This window comes from Pseudophryne corroboree, chromosome 7 (genome assembly GCF_028390025.1).
Source record: "Pseudophryne corroboree isolate aPseCor3 chromosome 7, aPseCor3.hap2, whole genome shotgun sequence".
NCBI classification, from domain to species: domain Eukaryota; kingdom Metazoa; phylum Chordata; class Amphibia; order Anura; family Myobatrachidae; genus Pseudophryne; species Pseudophryne corroboree.
Window position 1 is genome coordinate 227,895,914 of NC_086450.1, and position 21,164 is coordinate 227,917,077.

Below are 21,164 nucleotides of genomic sequence, written 5' to 3' on the forward strand. Positions count from 1 at the left end.
TGCCAAACCGGTCATGCTGGAGGATGTTGCAGGCAGCAGAACGTTCTCCTTGGCGTCTCCAGACTCTGTCACGTCTGTCACATGTGCTCAGTGAGAACCTGCTTTCATCTGTGAAGAGCACAGGGCGCCAGTGGCGAATTTGCCAATCTTGGTGTTCTCTGGCAAATGCCAAACATCCTGCACGGTGTTGGGCTGTAAGCACAACCCCCACCTGTGGACGTCGGGCCCTCATACCACCCTCATGGAGTCTGTTTCTGATCGTTTAAGTAGACACATGCACATTTGTGGCTTGCTGGAGGTCATTTTGCAGGGCTCTGGCAGTGCTCCTCCTGTTCCTCCTTGCACAAAGGCGGAGGTAGCGGTCCTGCTTGTCACGATCTAGGTAATTCCTTATCAGTATTTACCTTCCAAATGCCTCCTGAGACTGTCCCAGTGTTCCAAGCCCGGATACCATCTGCACTGTCTGTGTGCAGCACGCTGCATCTCATTGTCTCAAATCTCTTTACTGTGATTCTGGCAGCTTCATGGTTAAAGCTCACATTCAAGTTACAAACAATCTTTCCCTCCAAAAGCTACCATGGGCGCAGCCATGTTTTCCTAATCACATGTTACCTTTCAGCCTATCAGCTGCACTCTGCTCTCAGCCTGATTACACAGCAGCTGCACTCTGGTCTCTGGTTAATCAGCCAGCCAATCCCTGCTTCCCAGCGGGTATAAATATCCTGTTCCTGGGGTGGAAAGATGGCAGTGCTTCAATTGTCTTCAGTGATTCCAGTGTGCAGTCCTTCCATGGACTTTCTCTGCAATACAGCCTGACTCTGCAGTGTCTACATTGCTCCCTGTGACTGGCAGTTACCTGAGACCGGCTTCCAGCTTCTAGCTTCCAGCGGTGCTCTGCCCTGCCAGTAACCATCGGTGTTCCGCCATCGATCCCCAGTAACCATCGGTGTTCCGCCATCTAGCCCAAGTCTCCATCGGTGTTTCGCCATCGATCCCAAATCTCCATCGGTGCTCCGCCATCGATCCCAAGTCTCCATCGGTGCTCCGCCATCGATCCCAAGTCTCCATCGGTGCTCCGCCATCGATCCCAAGTCTCCATCGGTGCTCCGCCATCGATCCCAAGTCTCCATCGGTGCTCCGCCATCGATCCCAAGTCTCCATCGGTGCTCCACCATCGATCCCAAGTCTCCATCGGTGCTCCGCCATCGATCCCAAGTATTTCTCTGAACTGTGATTCCTGTTACCTGTACCAAGTCATCCGTATTCCTCTGAACTGTGTTTAATAAACCTTTGAACTTTCCTTTGTTGTCTTGGTCACGCCTTCGGGCATTTGTTCTAAAGGTTCCCTGCTTGTCTAAGAACCCTGTACTGCCTCCCAGGTACACATATACCTCAGCCCCTACAACTGAGGCTTCCCCCTGGTCAGCACCAGCCCTCAGTTGTGACAGTAAGCACTGACCTAATGGATCCGGACGGAGACCAGGTCCAAGCGACCAGGCCGAGGCAAGAACTTGCAGCCTGCCTTGAACGTCAGGAGGCTGCACAGGGCCATGTGATTTGCCTTCTCCAGGACCTCTCCTCTCGGCTGGATGGAATACAAGTAACCCTCCATGGTTCAGGGGCGTCCAGTGTGCCGACTGCAGTACCTTTGGTGGTATCCCCACCCACCATTCCTGTTTCTGCTCCTTGTCTCCATTTACCGACACCTGCCAAGTTTGATGGTTCCCCAAAAGCCTGTCGGGGTTTCCTAAATCAGTGTGAGATATATTTCGAGTTACAGCCTGGCAGCTTCCCAACTGACCGCACCAAGGTTGCTTACATCATCTCCCTCCTCAGTGGCTCCGCCCTCGATTGGGTATCACCTCTATGGGAGAAGTCTGATGCCCTGCTCTCTTCATATGCAGATTTCGTGGCAACCTTCAGGCGCATCTTTGATGAACCAGGTCGTGTGACCTCTGCCTCCTCTGATATCCTCCGGCTACGTCAGGGGACACGAACAGTCGGTAAATATCTGGTACAGTACCAGATCCTAGTGTCCGAACTTTCCTGGAATGATGATGCTCTTTACTCAGCCCAAGGAGGGGCGTCTGTGTCTACAGCCCAAGGAGGGGCGTCTGTGTCTACAGCCCAAGGAGGGGTATCCAATGTTCAAGCTCTAGTAGGGGCATATGAGTCTTCTCAAAAAGGAGTTTCTGATCTGTCAATCCCAGGAGGGGTGCTGGAGAAAACAACCCTGAGAGAGGTGTCTGATTCATCAACCCCAGGAGGGGTCACCAAAGTTTCAGTCCCAAGGGAAGTATCCAGAGCCAAGTTCCCAGATGGAAATTTTTGTGCTACAGATGCAGTTATGAACTCCTGTTTGCCGTCTTCGGAGAGCACCACCCTGTTGGCATCCAGCATGGACCAGGTCCAGGATGGTCTAACTGAACACTCGGATACCACTCATTCCCGTTCTAACCGGATTCTGACTCCTTCAGTTCCAGCTGATTCAACTGTCTTTAGACTCAATCCGATTCCATCCGTCTGTCTGAAGATTCCTTCGGTTCCAGCCGATTCCGATATCTCTGGACCCAATCCGGTTCCATCCGTAGGTCCAAAGACTCCTTCAGTTCCAGCTGATTCAACCGTCAATCCGAAGACTCCTCCGGTCCCAGCCGGTTCAAGCTTTTCTGGACCCAATCCGGTCCCATCCGTCTGTCCGGATCAGCCTCCTTCGGTTCCAGCCGATTCCAATACCTTCGGATCTAATCCGGTCCTATCCGTCGGTCTAAAGTCTCCGCCGATCTCAACCGGTTCAAGGTTGTCTGGACTTAATTTGGTCTCGTCCATAGATCCGGTACAGTCTCCTCTGGTCCCAGCCAGTTCAAGTTCATCAGGATTCAATCTAGATCCTTCCATTTGTTCAGGTAAAGAACTTATAAGAAGTGTCCTGGGGCCACTCCTAAAGGAGGGGGTGCTGTCACGATCTAGGTAATTCCTTATCAGTATTTACCTTCCAAATGCCTCCTGAGACTGTCCCAGTGTTCCAAGCCCGGATTCCATCTGCACTGTCTGTGTGCAGCACGCTGCATCTCATTGTCTCAAATCTCTCTGGCAGCTTCATGGTTAAAGCTCACATTCAAGTTACAAACAATCTTTCCCTCCAAAAGCTACCATGGGCGCAGCCATGTTTTCCTAATCACATGTTACCTTTCAGCCTATCAGCTGCACTCTGCTCTCAGCCTGATTACACAGCAGCTGCACTCTGGTCTCTGGTTAATCAGCCAGCCAATCCCTGCTTCCCAGCGGGTATAAATATCCTGTTCCTGGGGTGGAAAGATGGCAGTGCTTCAATTGTCTTCAGTGATTCCAGTGTGCAGTCCTTCCATGGACTTTCTCTGCAATACAGCCTGACTCTGCAGTGTCTACATTGCTCCCTGTGACTGGCAGTTACCTGAGACCGGCTTCCAGCTTCTAGCTTCCAGCGGTGCTCTGCCCTGCCAGTAACCATCGGTGTTCCGCCATCGATCCCCAGTAACCATCGGTGTTCCGCCATCTAGCCCAATTCTCCATCGGTGTTTCGCCATCGATCCCCAGTCACCATCGGTGCTCCGCCATCGATCCCAAGTCTCCATCGGTGCTCCGCCATCGATCCCAAATCTCCATCGGTGCTCCGCCATCGATCCCAAGTCTCCATCGGTGCTCCGCCATCGATCCCAAGTCTCCATCGGTGCTCCGCCATCGATCCCAAGTCTCCATCGGTGCTCCGCCATCGATCCCAAGTATTTCTCTGAACTGTGATTCCTGTTACCTGTACCAAGTCATCCGTATTCCTCTGAACTGTGTTTAATAAACCTTTGAACTTTCCTTCGTTGTCTTGGTCACGCCTTCGGGCATTTGTTCTAAAGGTTCCCTGCTTGTCTAAGAACCCTGTACTGCCTCCCAGGTACACATATACCTCAGCCCCTACAACTGAGGCTCCCCCTGGTCAGCACCAGCCCTCAGTTTGTGACACTGCTGCTGGGTTGTTGGCCTCCTCCACGTCTCCTGATGTACTGGCCTGTCTCCTGGTAGCGCCTCCATGCTCTGGACACTACGCTGACAGACACCGCAAACCTTCTCGCCACAGCTCGCATTGATGTGCCATCCTGGATGAGCTGCACTACCTGAGCCACTTGTGTGGGTTGTAGACTCCGTCACATGCTACCACTAGAGTGAAAGCACCACCAGCTTTCAAAAGTGACCAAAACATCAGCCAGAAAGCATAGGAGCTGAGAAGTGGTCTGTGGTCACCACCTGCAGAACAACTCCTTTATTGGGGGCGTCTTGCTAATTGCCCAGAATTTCCACCTGTTGTCTATTCCATTTGCACAACAGCATGTGAAATTGATTGTCAATCAGTGTTGCTTCCTAAGTGGACAGTTTGATTTCACAGAAGTGTGATTGACTTAGAGTTACATTTTGTTGTTTAAGTGTTCCCTTTATTTTTTTTGAGTAGTATATTTATATTGATATATCTCCTGAATTCCCAGTTTGTGCTGACAGGAAAGTCACACTACACTGGGAGTTCTTACTTGGTGTATTGCTGCTTAAAAATTGTACCAGGTTGCCTGATATTGTGCTTATATTATGTCAGCTTCATGAGGCAAAGGAGCTGGGGCTTCTCCCACATTGCGTGGTGGTGATGCCGCAGACATTTTGGAGAAAAATATGGCAGCAGAGAGTTCAGGTTCAGGGGGTTCCTTACCCCCCAGTGGGTCTGTAGCACCAGGGGTAACAAATGACCCACCTTGCGCTACCTTTTTCACGCTGTTGGATACGCTTGTAACTAAACTGACGCCCCCTGTGGGACCACCTGTGACACTGCAGCAGTTTAGTCCAAATCTCACTCTCGCCCACCTAAGACTAAGACGTCCTCTAAACGGGCCGCTACTTCCTCACAATCCACTGCTATTCCAGACACATCCTCTGAGGATGGTGCATATACTGACCCCACAGACACTGGCTCAGATGCTTCTGATGGGGAAGGGAAGTCAATGGTGGATGTCCCTGATTTGATTGAGGCTATCCGGTTCATTCTTCAGGTCTCTGATGAACCTGAGCCTGTGGCTGTCTCTAAAAATCCGTACAGATTTAAACGTAAGAAAGTGGTTAAACAAGTTTTAGATTATTCTCAACACCTGGCTGACATTCGTCAGGAATCCTGGGAAAACCCGGGAACGAAATTCACACCGCATAAGAGACTGTTGGCTCTCTATCCTCTCTCTGCGGAGCTATGTAAAAATTGGGAAACTCCTCCGCCTGTACATTCTCACGTGGCATGCATGGTAGTTTCCTCTGCTCTGCCAGTAACTACAGTCACCTCTCTGAAGGAACTGACGGATAGACGTGTGGAGGGTTGTTTGAAAGCGATTTACACCCTAACGGGGTCTGTGCGTAGGCCAACCAGTGCAGCAACATGGGCTGCTGAAGCTGTTGAGGCGTGGGCTCAGGAGCTTGGGGCGGAGCTGCCTTCCAACACATCTGAGCATGCTCGACAATGTCTTTCCTATATTACCACGGCTTCTCTGTACCTTAAGAAGGCGGCCTCCGATGCCGGGGTGCTGGCGGCCAAGGCTGCTACTACGTCCGTCTTGTCCAGACGTATCCTTTGGGTGAGATCCTGGTCGGTGGATATGGATCCCAAGAAAACCCTGGAGGTGCTTCCTTTCAAGGGAAACCTTCTCTTTGGAGAAGACCTCAATAAGATTGTGGCTGATCTGGCTACTGCTAAAACAGCTTGCCTACCTAGTACGGCTCCTTCCGCACAGAAGGCTAAAAGTACTTTCCATCGGCCCTTTCGTCCTCCAGGTAAAGCAAAAGGTCAGGCGTACCCAAAGCAAGCTCCTGCTTCCAGACCGAAGCGAGCCTGGGCTGCCCGTCACCCTGCTTCCAAAACTGACAAGCCTGCCGCATGACGGGGCTGGGATCCCAGGGTGGGGGGCCGACTTCTAGGTTTTGCCCAGGAATGGTTGAAGACCACTTAAGGTACCTGGGTAAGGGAAGTCGTCACTCGAGGTTACGCCGTACCCTTCAAGAATCGTCCCCCTCATCGATTTTGCCTGACAGATGTTCCTCTGGACCCGACAAAAGCAAACACTCTGCATTCGGTGGTACATTCCCTCCTAGCCACAGGAGTGGTAGAACAGGTGCCTCTGGCTCAGAGAGGCAAGGGGTACTATTCACCGCTGTTTCTAGTCCCGAATCCGAACGGGTCCTCGCGGCCCCTTCTCAATCTGAAGCCCTTAAACAAGTTTGTGCGGTTCTCCAAGTTTCGTATGGAAACTCTGCGCTCTATTGTGGCCTTGGAGCCTGGGGACTATATGGTCTCCCTGGACATACAGGATGCCTACCTGCATATTCCTATTGCATCGTCTCATCAGCAGTACCTGAGGTTTGCGGTGGGCAACCTTCATTACCAATTTTCGGCGTTACCCTTTGGTTTGACAACGGCTCTCCGAGTTTTCAGCAAAGTAATGGCTACACTCCACCGTCAAGGGGTCAGGATCCTACCGTACCTAGACGATTTGCTGATCCTGACGAATTCCCCAGAAATTCTCCTGTGTCATCTAGATCTGACTGTCCAGGTCATGACTGCCCACGGGTGGCTTGTCAACTGGAAGAAATCATCCCTGGTTCCTGCTCGGAGCATGATACACCTGGGGCGTTATTGGTCACTCACAACCAGCGGTTGTTCTTGTCTCAGGAGAGGGTCCTGAAACTTCAGGACAGGATTCGATGCTTCCTATCTCGTCCGCAGGTGTCGATACGTTCGGCAATGCAAGTGCTAGGTCTCATGGTATTGGCTTTCGACATGGTGGAGTATGCTAAATTCCATTCTCGCCCTCTGCAGAAGTTGATTCTGTCTAAGTGGGACGGCCTGCCTCACCGGATCAGATCTCACATGATCTCCTTGTCTCCGGAGGTCCGCCTATCGCTGAGCTGGTGGCTGCAGGACCATCGATTGAGCAGGGGCCGTCCCTTCTGGATATCCAACTGGGTCCTGCTGACGACTGATGCCAGTCTGAGAGCTTGGGTTGCGGTGTTGGAACAACAGTCTCTCTTCAGGGTCGGTGGACCGAAGAGGAGTCTTTACTCCCGATAAACATTCTGGAACTGCGGGCAGTGTTCAATGCGTTGACAATGGCCCAGCATCTATTTCAGAACAGACCTGTTCAAGTGCAATCGGACAACGCCACCACGGTGGCATACATCAATCATCAAGGCGGCACTCGAAGCCGCATGGCAATGAGGGAAGTATCACGGATTCTTCAATGGGCAGAACGCCATCTGCCGGCCATATCCGCAGTGTTCATTCCGGGGATCCTGAACTGGGAAGCGGACTTTCTCAGTCGTCAGGACGTACACGCCGGAGAATGTAGCCTACATCCAGAAGTGTTTCAACTTCTTGTGGACAGGTGGGGCCTTCCAGATGTGGACCTGATGGTGTCTCGACACAATCACGAGGTTCCAGTCTTCGGGCAAGGACAAGGGATCCTCAAGCAGCATTCGTGGATGCGCTGTCAATCCCATGGAACTTTCGGCTGCCATATGTGTTACCTCCGGTGTCACTCCTGCCCAGAGTAATATGGAAGTTCAAACAAGAAGGAGGAAACCTACTTCAGGTCGCTCCATGGTGGCTCAGGCGGCACTGGTTCTCCGATCTACAGGGCCTCTCGTTGGATCGTCCCCTTCTACTTCTGCAACGACCAGACCTCCTCGTTCAGGGCCCTTGTGTTTACCAGGACTTGGCCCGTCTGGCTTTGACGGCGTGGCTCTTGAAGCTTTCGTCCTGAGGGACAAGGGTTTTTCTGAGGCGGTCGTTCAAACTATGTTGAAGGCCCGTAAGCCGGCTTCTGCTCGGATCTACCATAGGGTCTGGAATGCCTACTTTACTTGGTGTGCGTCTCACAATCATGACGTTTTCAAGTTTAGTACGGCCAAATTATTGGCCTTTCTACAACAGGGCCTGGACTTAGGCCTGCGTCTGGCCTCCCTCAAGGTTCATATCTCTGCCTTGTCGGTTTGGTTTCAGAGAAAGATTGCTGCCCTACCTGATGTCCATACATTCACTCAGGGCGTGTTGTGGATTCAGCCTCCTTATGTGCCACCTGTGGCCCCTTGGGATCTGTAGGCGGTTTTGGAGGCCTTGCAAGAGTCTCCTTTTGAACCTCTTGCCTCTGTTGACCTTAAGTGGCTTTCCCTTAAGGTGCTATTTTTGCTGGCCATGCTTCAGCTAGAAGGGTCTCGGACTTGGGTGCCTTATCCTATAAGTCTCCCCATTTGATTTTTCACCGTGTCCAGGCGGTTCTTAGAACGCGGCCAGGTTATTTACCCAAGGTGGTGTCTTCCTTCCACCTTAACCAGGAGATTGTGGTTCCGGCCTTTATTTCTCCTGAGTTGTCTACTAAAGAGCGGTCTTTGGATGTAGTACGGGCTCTCCGTATCTATGTGAAGATAACATCCTCCATTACGAAATCCGATTCTCTTTTCGTATTGTTTGGTTTTCACAAACGTGGCTGGCCTGCTTCCAAGCAGACACTGGCCAGATGGATTAGAACGGTGATTGCACATGCTTATGTAAAGGCTGGTCGTCCGGTTCCTGCTACCATCAAAGCCCATTCTACTCGGTCAGTTGGACCTTCTTGGGCGGCCCACCGTGGTGCGACCCTTGAGCAATTGTGCAAGGCGGCTACGTGGTCCTCGGGGAACACGTTCATTAGGTTCTATGCCTTCGAAACTTCCTCCTCACAGGATGCTACCTTTGGACACCGGGTTCTTGTGCCCGCTACAGTGCTTCCCCTCCCATAAGGAACTGCTTTAGGACATCCCCGATGTTAATTCTTGTGGAGCCCAGTGTACCCCGCAGCAGAAAACGAGATTTATGGTAAGAACTTACCGTTGTTAAATCTTTCTGCGAAGTACACTGGGCTCCATACGGCGCCCACCCTGACGCATTTAGCTTCTTTGGGTTGGTGTGGAATTAGCCGCTGACACCCTCTCCTGTGGGGAGTGTGTGGTGTAATTGGCTACGAGCGATTGTCTTCTCTAGTACCTGCTACTGCATTGGGCTGGTTAACGAAACTGAGCTCCTGTGCACGGAGGCGGGGTTATAGAGGAGGCGGCACTGTGCATCTTGGGAACAGTCAAAGCTTTGAGCCTGTTGGTGCCTCGGATCAAGATCCTACTCTACACCCCGATGTTAATCCTTGTGGAGCCCAGTTTACCTCGCAGAAAGAGATTTAACAACGGTAAGTTCTTACCATAAATCTCGAGTTTATATGGGGTATGTATGTATATGTGTGTGTGTGTGTGTGTGTGCATATATATATATATATATATATATATGTGTGTGTGTGTGTGTGTGTATGTATGTATGTATGTATATATATGTGTGTGTGTGTGTGTGTGTGTGTGTGTATGTGTATAATATATATATATATCTCCACGCACATTTAACCACAGACGTACATAAACACATACACACAGATATACAAAGACATACATATATACACACAGATATACATAAACACATATACTCACACATATTGTATACAAAGATATATACACACAAACACATATACTCACACATACATAAGCACACATATATACAAACATATACATGTACACACATAAACACTCACATATGCACACAGCCATATACACATTTGTACTGAAACACACATTTATACACACACACGCACACACACAGACATAATACACATAAATACACAGTATACAGAGACATAAACATATACACACACATTAATTCTCACCAAGAGGGCAGCAGCAGAGCAGTTCCTCGTTCTGGCCTGGAGCGGCGGAGCTTCTATATAATTGACCTCCTTGGGTAGAAAGAAAGGACTGAGGAAATAGAAGAGGTGGCCACCACACTGCCTGCATGTTTCATATCTCTGAATGCCGATACAGTACCTGTCAGCCAGGAAGGTTCTTTTGACAAGCCTGCAAGCCTCCCCTCTTCCCTTACACTACACTGCTCTGGACTCTCTGCACTGCAGTCAGTGACATGGAACATGCAGGCAGTGTGGTGGCCACCCCTTTCCTCTCTTCCAGTCATCTCCTTCTACCCCGTGTTCCGGCTCCTAATTCTGTTACAGAGAGCCGGCGCCTTCTGTCCCCAGCGGCGCCTGGAGCTCAAGCTCCACTCGTTTCACCCGCTTTCTACGCCCCTGTGTGTGTGAGATATAGATATATGTGTGTGTGTGTATATATGTGTATATATATATATATATATATATAGATAGATAGATAGATAGATAGATATGTGTGTGTGTGTATATATATATATATATATATATATATATCTATATATGTATATATATATGTGTGTGTATATGTATATATATGTATATATATATATATATATATATATATATATATATGTATGGATACTCCTCTTCTTGGTATGTCCTGTCTTTATTACAAGGAGATGGTTCTGACCTCACACAATTATTTTAAATATACTGGTATTTGTGTGTTTTACTGTGTGTGTGTTATTTGCACACGGGGTAATTCCAAGTTGATCGCAGCAGGACATTTTTTAGCAGTTGGGCAAAACCATGTGCACTGCAGGGGGGGCAGATATAACATGTGCAGAGAGAGTTAGATTTGGGTGTGGTGTGTTCAATCTGCAATCTAAATTGCAGTGTAAAAATAAAGCAGCCAGTATTTACCCTGCACAGAAACAAAATTTCTCTGACGTCCTAGTGGATGCTGGGGACTCCGTCACAGGACCATGGGGAATAGCGGCTCCGCAGGAGACAGGGCACAAAAAGTAAAGCTTTACGATCAGGTGGTGTGTACTGGCTCCTCCCCCTATGACCCTCCTCCAAGCCTCAGTTAGATTTTTGTGCCCGGCCGAGAAGGGTGCAATCTAGGTGGCTCTCCTAAAGAGCTGCTTAGAAAAGTTTAGCTTAGGTTTTTTATTTTACAGTGAGTCCTGCTGGCAACAGGATCACTGCAACGAGGGACTTAGGGGAGAAGAAGTGAACTCACCTGCGTGCAGGATGGATTGGCTTCTTTGGCTACTGGACATTAGCTCCAGAGGGACGATCACAGGTACAGCCTGGATGGTCACCGGAGCCTCGCCGCCGGCCCCCTTGCAGATGCTGAAACGAGAAGAAGGTCCAGAATCGGCGGCAGAAGACTCCTCAGTCTTCTTAAGGTAGCGCACAGCACTGCAGCTGTGCGCCATTTCCTCTCAGCACACTTCACACGGCAGTCACTGAGGGTGCAGGGCGCTGGGAGGGGGGCGCCCTGGGAGGCAATGTAAACCTATTTTTTGGCAAAAAATACCTCACATATAGCCTCCGGGGGCTATATGGAGATATTTAACCCCTGCCAGAATCCGTTAAAGAGCGGGAGACGAGCCCGCCGAAAAAGGGGCGGGGCCTATCTCCTCAGCACACAGCGCCATTTTCCCTCACAGAAAGGCTGGAGGGAAGGCTCCCAGGCTCTCCCCTGCACTGCACTACAGAAACAGGGTTAAAACAGAGAGGGGGGGCACTAATTTGGCGTTAGAAATATATAAAAAGATGCTATAAGGGAAAACACTTCTATAAGGTTGTCCCTATATAATTATAGCGTTTTTTGGTGTGTGCTGGCAAACTCTCCCTCTGTCTCTCCAAAGGGCTAGTGGGTCCTGTCCTCTATCAGAGCATTCCCTGTGTGTGTGCTGTGTGTCGGTACGTGTGTGTCGACATGTATGAGGACGATGTTGGTGAGGAGGCGGAGCAATTGCCTGTAATGGTGATGTCACTCTCTAGGGAGTCTACACCGGAATGGATGGCTTATTTAGGGAATTACGTGATAATGTCAACACGCTGCAAGGTCGGTTGACGACATGAGACGGCCGACAAACAATTAGTACCGGTCCAGACGTCTCAAAAACACCGTCAGGGGTTTTAAAACGCCCGTTTACCTTAGTCGGTCGACACAGACACGGACACTGAATCCAGTGTCGACGGTGAATAAACAAACGTATTCCTTATTAGGGCCACACGTTAAGGGCAATGAAGGAGGTGTTACATATTTCTGATACTACAAGTACCACAAAAGAGGGTATTATGTGGGATGTGAAAAAACTACCTGTAGTTTTTCCTGAATCAGATAAATTAAATGAAGTGTGTGATGATGCGTGGGTTCCCCCCGATAGAAAATTATTGGCGGTATACCCTTTCCCGCCAGAAGTTAGGGCGCGTTGGGAAACACCCCTTAGGGTGGATAAGGCGCTCACACGCTTATCAAAACAAGTGGCGGTACCGTCTATAGATAGGGCCGTCCTCAAGGAGCCAGCTGACAGGAGGCTGGAAAATATCATATAAAAGTATATACACACATACTGGTGTTATACTGCGACCAGCGATCGCCTCAGCCTGGATGTGCAGAGCTGGGGTGGCTTGGTCGGATTCCCTGACTAAAAATATTGATACCCTTGACAGGGACAGTATTTTATTGACTATAGAGCATTTAAAGGATGCATTTCTATATATGCGAGATGCACAGAGGGATATTTGCACTCTGGCATCAAGAGTAAGTGCGATGTCCATATCTGCCAGAAGATGTTTATGGACACGACAGTGGTCAGGTGATGCAGATTCCAAACGGCACAAAGGTGTATTGCCGTATAAAGGAAGAGGAGTTATTTGGGGTCGGTCCATCAGACCTGGTGGCCACGGCAACTGCTGGAAAATCCACCGTTTTTACCCTAAGTCACATCTCTGCAGAAAAAGACACCGTCTTTTCAGCCTCAGTCCTTTCGTCCCTATAAGAGTCATATTTGCCCAGGGATAGAGGAAAGGGAAGAAGACTGCAGCAGGCAGCCCATTCCCAGGAACAGAAGCCTTCCACCGCTTCTGCCAAGCTCTCAGCATGACGCTGGGACCGTACAGGACCCCTGGATCCTACAAGTAGTATCCCAGGGGTACAGATTGGAATGTCGAAACGTTTCCCCCTCGCAGGCTCCTGAAGTCTGCTTTACCAAGGTATCCCTCCGACAAGGAGGCAGTATGGGAAAAAATTCACAAGCTGTATTCCCAGCAGGTGATAATCAAATTACCCCTCCTACAACAAGGAAAGGGGTATTATTCCACACTATATTGTGGTACTGAAGCCAGAAGGCTAGGTGAGACCTATTCTAAATCTAAAAAAATTTGAAACTTACAAAGGTTCAAATCAAGATGGAGTCACTCAGAGCAGTGATAACGAACCAGGAAGAAGGGGACTATATAGTGTCCCGGGACATCAGGGATGCTTACCTCCATGTCCCAAATTTGCCCTTCTCACCAAGGGTACCTCAGGTTCGTGGTACAGAACTGTCACTGTCACTATCAGTTCAGACGCTGCCGTTTGGATTGTCCACGGCACCCCGGGTCTTTACCAAGGTAATGGCCGAAATGATGATTCTTCTTAAAAGAAATATGGACGCTTTCCTGATAAGGGCAAGGTCCAGAGAACAGTTGGAGGTCGGAGTAGCACTATCTTAAGTAGTTCTACGACAGCACGAGTGGATTCTAAATATTCCAAAATCGCAGTTTTTTCCGACGACACGTCTACTGTTCCTAGGGATGATTCTGGACACAGTCCAGAAAAGGATGTTTTCTCCCGGAGAAGAAAGCCAGGGAGTTATCCGAGCTAGTCAGGAACCTCCTAAAACCAGGAAAAGTATCAGTGCATCATTGCACAAGGATCCTGTGAAAAATGGTGGTTTCTTACAAAGCGATCCCATTCGGTAGATTTCACGCAAGAACCTTTACGTGGGATCTGCTGGAAAAATGGTCCGGATCGCATCTTCAGATGCATCAGCGGATAACCCTGTCTCCAAGGACAAGGGTGTTTCTTCTGCGGTGGCTGCAGAGTGCTCATCTATGAAAGGGCCGCAGATTCGGCATTCTGGACTGGGTCCTGGTGACCACGGATGCCAGCCTGAGTGGCTGGGGAGCAGTCACACAAGGAAAAAATTTCCAGAGAGTGTGATCGAGTCTGGAGACTTCTCTCCACATAAATAGACTGGAGCTAAGGGCAATTTACAATGCTCTAAGCTTAGCAAGACCTCTGCTTCAAGGTCAGCCGGTATTGATCCAGTGGGACAACATCACGGCAGTCGCCCACGTAAACAGACAGGGCGGCACAAGAAGCAGGAGGGAAATGGCAGAAACTGCAAGGATTCTTCGCTGGGCGAAAAATCATGTGATAACACTCTCAGCAGTGTTCATTCCGGGAGTGGAAAACTGGGAAGCAGACTTCCTCAGCAGGCATGACCTCCACCCGGGAGAGTGGGGACTTCATCGGGAAGTTTTCCACATGATTGTAAACCGTTGTGAAAAACCAAAGGTGGACATGATGGCGTCCCGCCTGAACAAAAAAAAAAAAAAAAAAAACTAGATATTGCGCCAGGTCAAGGGACCCTCAGGCAATAGCGGTGGACGCTCTGGTAACACTGTGGATGTACCAGTCAGAGTATGTGTTCCCTCCTATGCCTCTCATACAAAAAGTACTGAGAATCATAGGAGGGAGATGAGTAAGAATGATACTCGTGGTTCCGGATTGGCCAAGAAGGACTTGGTACCCGAAACTTCAAGAGATGTTCACGGAAGACCCGTGGCCTCTACCTTTAAGAAAGGACCTGCTCCAGCAGGGGCCTTGTCTGTTCCAAGACTTACCGCGGCCGCGTTTGACGGCATGGCGGTTGAACGCCGGATCCTGAAAGGGCATTCCAGATGAAGTCATCCCTACCCTGGTCGAAGACAGGAAGGATGTAACCGCAAAACATTTTCACCGCATTTGGCGAAGATATGTTGCGTGGTGTGGGGCCAAGAAGGCCCCTACAGAGGAATTCCAACTGGGTCGTTTCCTACATTTCCTGAAAACAGGACTGTCTATGGGCCTAAAATTAGGGTCCATTAAGGTTCAAATTTCGGCCCTGTCGAATTTCTTCCAGAAAGAACTGGCTTTAGTGCCTGACGTTCAGATGTTTGTAAAAGGGGTACTGCATATACAGCCTCCTTTTGTGCCCCAGTGGCACCTTGGGATCTCAATGTTGTTTTGAGTTTCCTAAAGTCACATTGGTTTGAACCACTCACCACTGTGGACTTAAAATATCTCACATGGAAGGTGACGATGCTATTAGCCCTGGCTTCAGCCAGGCGTGTGTCAGAATTGGCGGCTTTATCATATATAAAGCCCTTACTTAATTTTTCATTCTGACAGGGCAGAATTGAGGACTCGTCCTCAATTTCTCCTTAAGGTGTTTTCTGTTTTTCACATGAACCAACCTATTGTGGTACCTGCGGGTACTAGGGACTTGGAGGACTCCAAGTTACTTGACGTTGTCAGGGCCCTGAAAAATATGTTTCCAGGAAGGCTGGAGTCAGAAAATCTGACTCGCTGTTTAGCCTGTATGCACCCAACAAGATGGGTGCTCCTGCTTCTAAGCAGACGATTGCTCGCTGGATTTGTAATACAATTCAGTTTACACATTCTGTGGCAGGCCTGCCACAGCCAAAATCGGTAAAAGCCCATTCCAAAAGGAAGGGGGCTCATCTTGGGCGACTGCCCGAGGGGTCTCGGCTTTACAACTTTGCCGAGCAGTTACTTGGTCAGGGGAAAACACGTTTGCTAAATTCTACAAATTTGATACCCTGGCTGAGGAGGACATGGAGTTCTCTCATTCGGTGCTGCAGGGTCATCCGCACTCTCCCGCCCGTTTGGGAGCTTTGGTATAATCCCCATGGTCCTGACGGAGTCCCCAGCATCCACTAGGACGTCAGAGAAAATAAGATTTTACTTACCGATAAATCTATTTCTCGTAGTCCGTAGTGGATGCTGGGCGCCCATCCCAAGTGCGGATTATCTGCAATAATTGTACATAGTTATTGTTACCTAAATCGGGTTATTGTTGTAGGGAGCCATCTTTCAGAGGCTCCTCTGTTATCATACTGTTAACTGGGTTTAGATCACAGGTTGTACGGTGTGATTGGTGTGGCTGGTATGAGTCTTACCCGGGATTCATAAATCCTTCCTTATTGTGTACGCTCGTCCGGGCACAGTATCCTAACTGAGGCTTGGAGGAGGGTCATAGGGGGAGGAGCCAGTACACACCACCTGATCGTAAAGCTTTACTTTTTGTGCCCTGTCTCCTGCGGAGCCGCAATTCCCCATGGTCCTGACGGAGTCCCCAGCATCCACTACGGACTACGAGAAATAGATTTATCGGTAAGTAAAATCTTATTAACCCACCCAAATCTAACTCTCTCTGCAAATGTTATATCTGCCCCCCCTGCAGTGCACATGGTTTTGCCCAACTGCTAAAAAATTTCCTGCTGCGATCAACTTGGAATTACCCCCACAGTGTATAGTATTGCTTAAAAATATCTGTAATGTTCCTCTGACATAGGCAGAGGATTCAGACGTTAACCTGTGTCTCCGGCTCTCCTTTCACATTTCCAGGTGTGGACAGGAAAGTCTCCTGTGCCCATAGTGACCTCCTTACCTACAGAACCAGTACTGGTTGAGATAGAAAACCTTCCAAGAAGTCCGGGTGCCAGTCACACGGAAAAGAAATGGTTTGTTTGTTACATTGTTCTACTGGTAGTTGTTCGCTTAGGGCTAAGTCCAAGCTTCACGTTGCTGTTTGTATACATGCCGTAAAGCACACCTCTCTTTAAATAACATCTCTCCGTTTTCTGCCAGTCATTGCAGCATGGAAGCATGCTGGTGATCGTGTTTTTTGCTATTGCAGCCACGTTTAGAAGAATACATTTTATTACAGTACATAATTCACAGACCATTAAACTTAAATTAAACCTTTGCTACTAGAGTAACATTCACAAGTATATACAGTATGTACAAGGTTCAGGAATTTATGAAAATGAAAGGTATGTACTGTGAAAGGAGATCTATAATCCACCCTTCCACTGCTTGGAAAGGATAACCAGAAACCACAGCTTCCACTCACATTCACAGCAAATATAAATACTATGTGATATCTCCCAGTGTTTACATGGGAAGTCTTTTCATATCTATTTACAACTTTCTTAGTCTTAATTTGTTTTTAAAGAGACCTAAAAGCAAAGATGGTTTAGTATATAAAATAGAGAGGTCTGTCATAAACCATGTGACATATATACATCATAAATACTGGGTTCAGAAAACCCATTTGCAGCACTACAGTAGGACTTGTTTGCAGACAGTATTGAACAATACCGCATAATAAATGTTCTGTTTACATATACAATTGTGCATTATAGGCAGTATATCGCAAGGTAAATTAAACGTTCAGTTGAAATGCTAAGAGATGCCATACCACCATAATAGCCAATTAAATGCTGGCATCCAGTAGCATAAAGATTACCTTGTCCATCAAATAACTGGCGATCTGGTAACCAGGTCATCTGTATGTTTTTTATCTTGCACAGATATAGATATGGTCATTATATGGAGTTCCTATAAAATGTTTTTGTTTTTTTTTAAAGAATAAAAAGAATGTGTGTTAGATAAAATGTTCATTTTAATGTCTGATAATGTGCCACTTACTGTCTTTGTGCTGCGCTGCTTTTCCTATACTAGGCTGTAATCAAATCAAAATGAAATTTCGTGGTGTGCAAATTTGTGCCATGATCGGCTCCTTGTCTGGTGGTGCCTGCTTGGTGGTTTGGGGACATAGAAAATGCTTTGGTGTTGGATCCTGCTGGTATGGATATCAGGTGTGATATATTAATATCCAAAGCATGTACTATCCAGTAATTAGTTGTCTTCATCGCTTCTGGGCTCTAAATGATCTGTGCATCTCTTGTTCCTTGGCTCTGCCCTTTTGATTTTGATTGTCTTTGTTATTCGATATTGACCATCAAGTGAGGCGTCTGATCTTGATTTGGTCTGTATTAATCAAACTATACGCAGAAGCCTAAATGTTTTGTACATGTCAAGTTCTAATCTCTTTGAAACTCTTTGATTCTTCTTGCTTCCAAAATCTTCCATGAAGATTTTCTGTGCTTTACTGACATGAAATAAATGATGTTTTCTCTATAATCATCTAAGATGATGGAACAATGATTGCTAAATATTCCTTCTTCCTGCCTGCGCTCCTCAACTTTTTCTGCTGGTTGCAGATCTGATTTTGAGGCATTTTTCTCATTTCAGGCTTTATTTACTCTTCATTTTTGTACATTTTCTTAGCCTTAATTTTACTCCAAACATACAGGCTTGCTGTTCAGGAAGGCGGGAGCAACTGCAAGGTGCAGTCCTCTTCTCCAACTCTGGTGACTGACAGAAGCTACACCCGTTTTGTTTATCAGCAGAATGCAAAGAATGCTGGGAAACCAGTGGAGCTGCGGAGTGGTCTTGCTGCAGGAATGCCCATGACCGATTTATAATACAGATAATTGGTGGATTTACTGACTTCATTTCAGATGGACCATACTTGGCTTTAAACTACGGATTTCAATTATTCAACTGCAAGAAAATGAGCAATTTATCCAGTAGAGACTCTTGGTCACAATTTAATCAATGCTCAAAATATTTTCCCCCTGTCCCATGTTATAGATGGGTAGAAGCAAATAGGTCCTACTAAATAATTATTTCCAATAGTGTCATTGTCCTTGTCTGGAAGGCCTCTTGGATTTTTCTGGGGCTTTTGGCACAATACATAGTACAATGATGTACCGCTTACACATTTCATGAAGAGGTCACACATGATTATGGTGTCATTAATCACCTTGTAGAGTTAAGAAATGGATATTGTTACCCATTGCACAGAGAGAGTAGGTTTGACAATTTACTGAACCTCTCGATTTGGTCCTGATGGTTCTCTGTGGGGGTGGTCTTCAGTATGCCGGCTGTCAGGATCCCGGCGCACAGTATACCGGCGCCGGAATACCGACAGCCGGCATACCGACACTTATTCTCCTTCGTGGGGGTCCACGACCCCCCTGGAGGGAGAATAAAATAGCGTGGCGCGTGTAGCGAGCCCGCAAGGGGCTCATTTGCGCTCGCCACACTTTCGGTAAGCCGGCGGTCCACCCCTCTGTGGATATATCCATGCTCACCTGGTTCACTTTCTCACCAGGATTACAGGGGTGTCCCGACACCTTAATGCTGCCTTTTAAATAAACCATGAAAATGAACTGAACTTGCTTTAAACATTGACTCAAGGTTTTTAAATAAATCGGAATATTCATACCTGTAAAAAGAGTTTTGTTAAATAAAAATTAAAAAAACCCATCTGGCACCTTTTTTAAAATGATTCAGACATTAAACTGTTAGAATTGTATCTCTCCATGCGGATAACAGTAACTTTACTGTTAAGGCACCCGACGGCACACTATTCAATGCCGGGCCAAATCCGACAGGTTTGGCCCGGTCCTGACCGTGTCAATCCGACTTTTTTTAAAAGTCGGATTGACATGGTCAGAAACGGGGCTAAAACCTGTCTGGTTTGACCCTGCTTCCGACAGTACACGCGGCTCAGCTACTGAAGCCGCCGATCCGCGTGTATTCCGACAAGTCGGTTTTCCCGACTTCTCAGGAAAAAACTGCTGGTAATGAATAGGTCGGAACCCCTTCCGACCTTAATCAGTCGGAAGCTGCCGTCTTTCAGACAAGATGGCAGCTTCCGACTTTTATTGAATACACCCCTAAGTGGTCAATTTGCTGTCTCACAGTGCTGGGGTTGTTTGATTCCTACCAGGGAACAAGTTGTGAAATTTGCTTGGTCTTCCCATGTAAGTTTCATATGAGTGCTTCGTTCTCCTCCTATTTGATATATTAATTAGCCTCTGATAAAATAGACCCTACTGTATTATGTATGTTGTGTGGTAAATAATTCAGATTGTAAGCTCCAGTGGGGCAGGGATTGATGTGAATGATTAAATATTTTCTTAAAGTGCTGTGTAGATTGATGGCACTATTTAAATAAATGTTAATAATAATTTCCTTTTACATCCTCTACTTCCTATTCTGTTTAGTGGTCCTTGTTTGCCCAACAGTAAACTCTTACTGCAGATAGCCGATACTTCATATTAAGATAACAAACGAATAATGATATTAGTTTCAGATGGACCAGACTTGGCTTTAAACTACTGATTTCATTTATTCAACTGCAAGAAATTGAGCAATTTATCCAGTAGAGACTCTTGATCACAGTCTAATCAATGCTCAAAATATTTTGCCCCTGTCCCATGTTATAGATGGGTAGAAGCAAATAGGTTCTACTAGATACATATGTCCAATAGTGTCATTGTCCTTATCTGGAAGGCCGCTTGGATTTTCCTGGGGCTTTGGCACAATACATGGTACAGTGATGTACTGCTGAGTGCTTACACATTTCTTGAAGAGGTCACACATACACTATAATTTAGAAATTATTATGGCATCATTAATCACCTTGTAGAGTTATAAAATGGATATTGTTACCCATTGCACAGAGAGTAGGTTTGACAATTTGTTGAACCTCTTGATTTGGACCTGATGGTTCTCTGTGGATATATCCATGCTCACCTGGTTCACTCTCACCAGGATTACATGGGTGTCCACTACACCTTTATGCTGCCTTTTAAATAAACCATGAAAATGAACTGAACTTGCTTTAAACATTGGGGGGTCCTCGGTTCAAAGTGCGGCTGACCACAGACGTGACGTACAGGACCCTCCCTGGGGGGTCCCGTTAGGATTGCCCGTGTGTATACTGGCACAAAACTGCTTAACTAAGCAGTTGTGTGAGGTTTTAAGCTTATTTGGAGACTTTGCCAGTATAAATAATATGTACAGCTCCGGCGCCATTTGAGGGGGCGGAGCTTCCTCAGAGCGGGACCAGCGGAATTTTGGCACCTTCCTCTGCTTACAGCAGCCATCAACAGCACACACTCAGCGCTTCCTGCCTCACAGACATGCTGGAAACTGGTACAGGGTGTAGCTAAGGGGGAGAGCCGCTTGTGTATGCTATTCTGAGCCTATTTAGGACGGCATTTTGTTAGTGTTACTGTGATTTACAGAGCCGACAGTCGCACTGGGGCTGTGCAGCTCAGGGTGTGCTGGTATCATCCCTCTCTGTATCTCCTCTCACATACAGTAGGGCAAGCTTGCATTTTAACTGTGTGTATGTTTTTGGACTTGCTGTGAAATATGGGTAA

General features: G+C 47.5%; 1 protein-coding gene across 3 annotated transcripts in view; it reads left to right on the forward strand.

Moving 5' to 3' along the window:
- Positions 1-21,164, forward strand: part of EPB41L5 (erythrocyte membrane protein band 4.1 like 5) — a 562,556-nt gene that overhangs the window by 340,028 nt on the left and 201,364 nt on the right. For 2 of the 3 annotated variants that reach the window (XM_063933986.1, XM_063933985.1), the window contains exon 16: positions 16,486-16,601. In XM_063933986.1, coding sequence (XP_063790056.1) covers positions 16,486-16,601 — 116 coding nt within the window. Of the gene's footprint in view, positions 1-16,485; positions 16,602-18,238; positions 19,258-21,164 lie in introns of those variants that run through there. The other variant, XM_063933987.1, reaches the window with a different exon arrangement.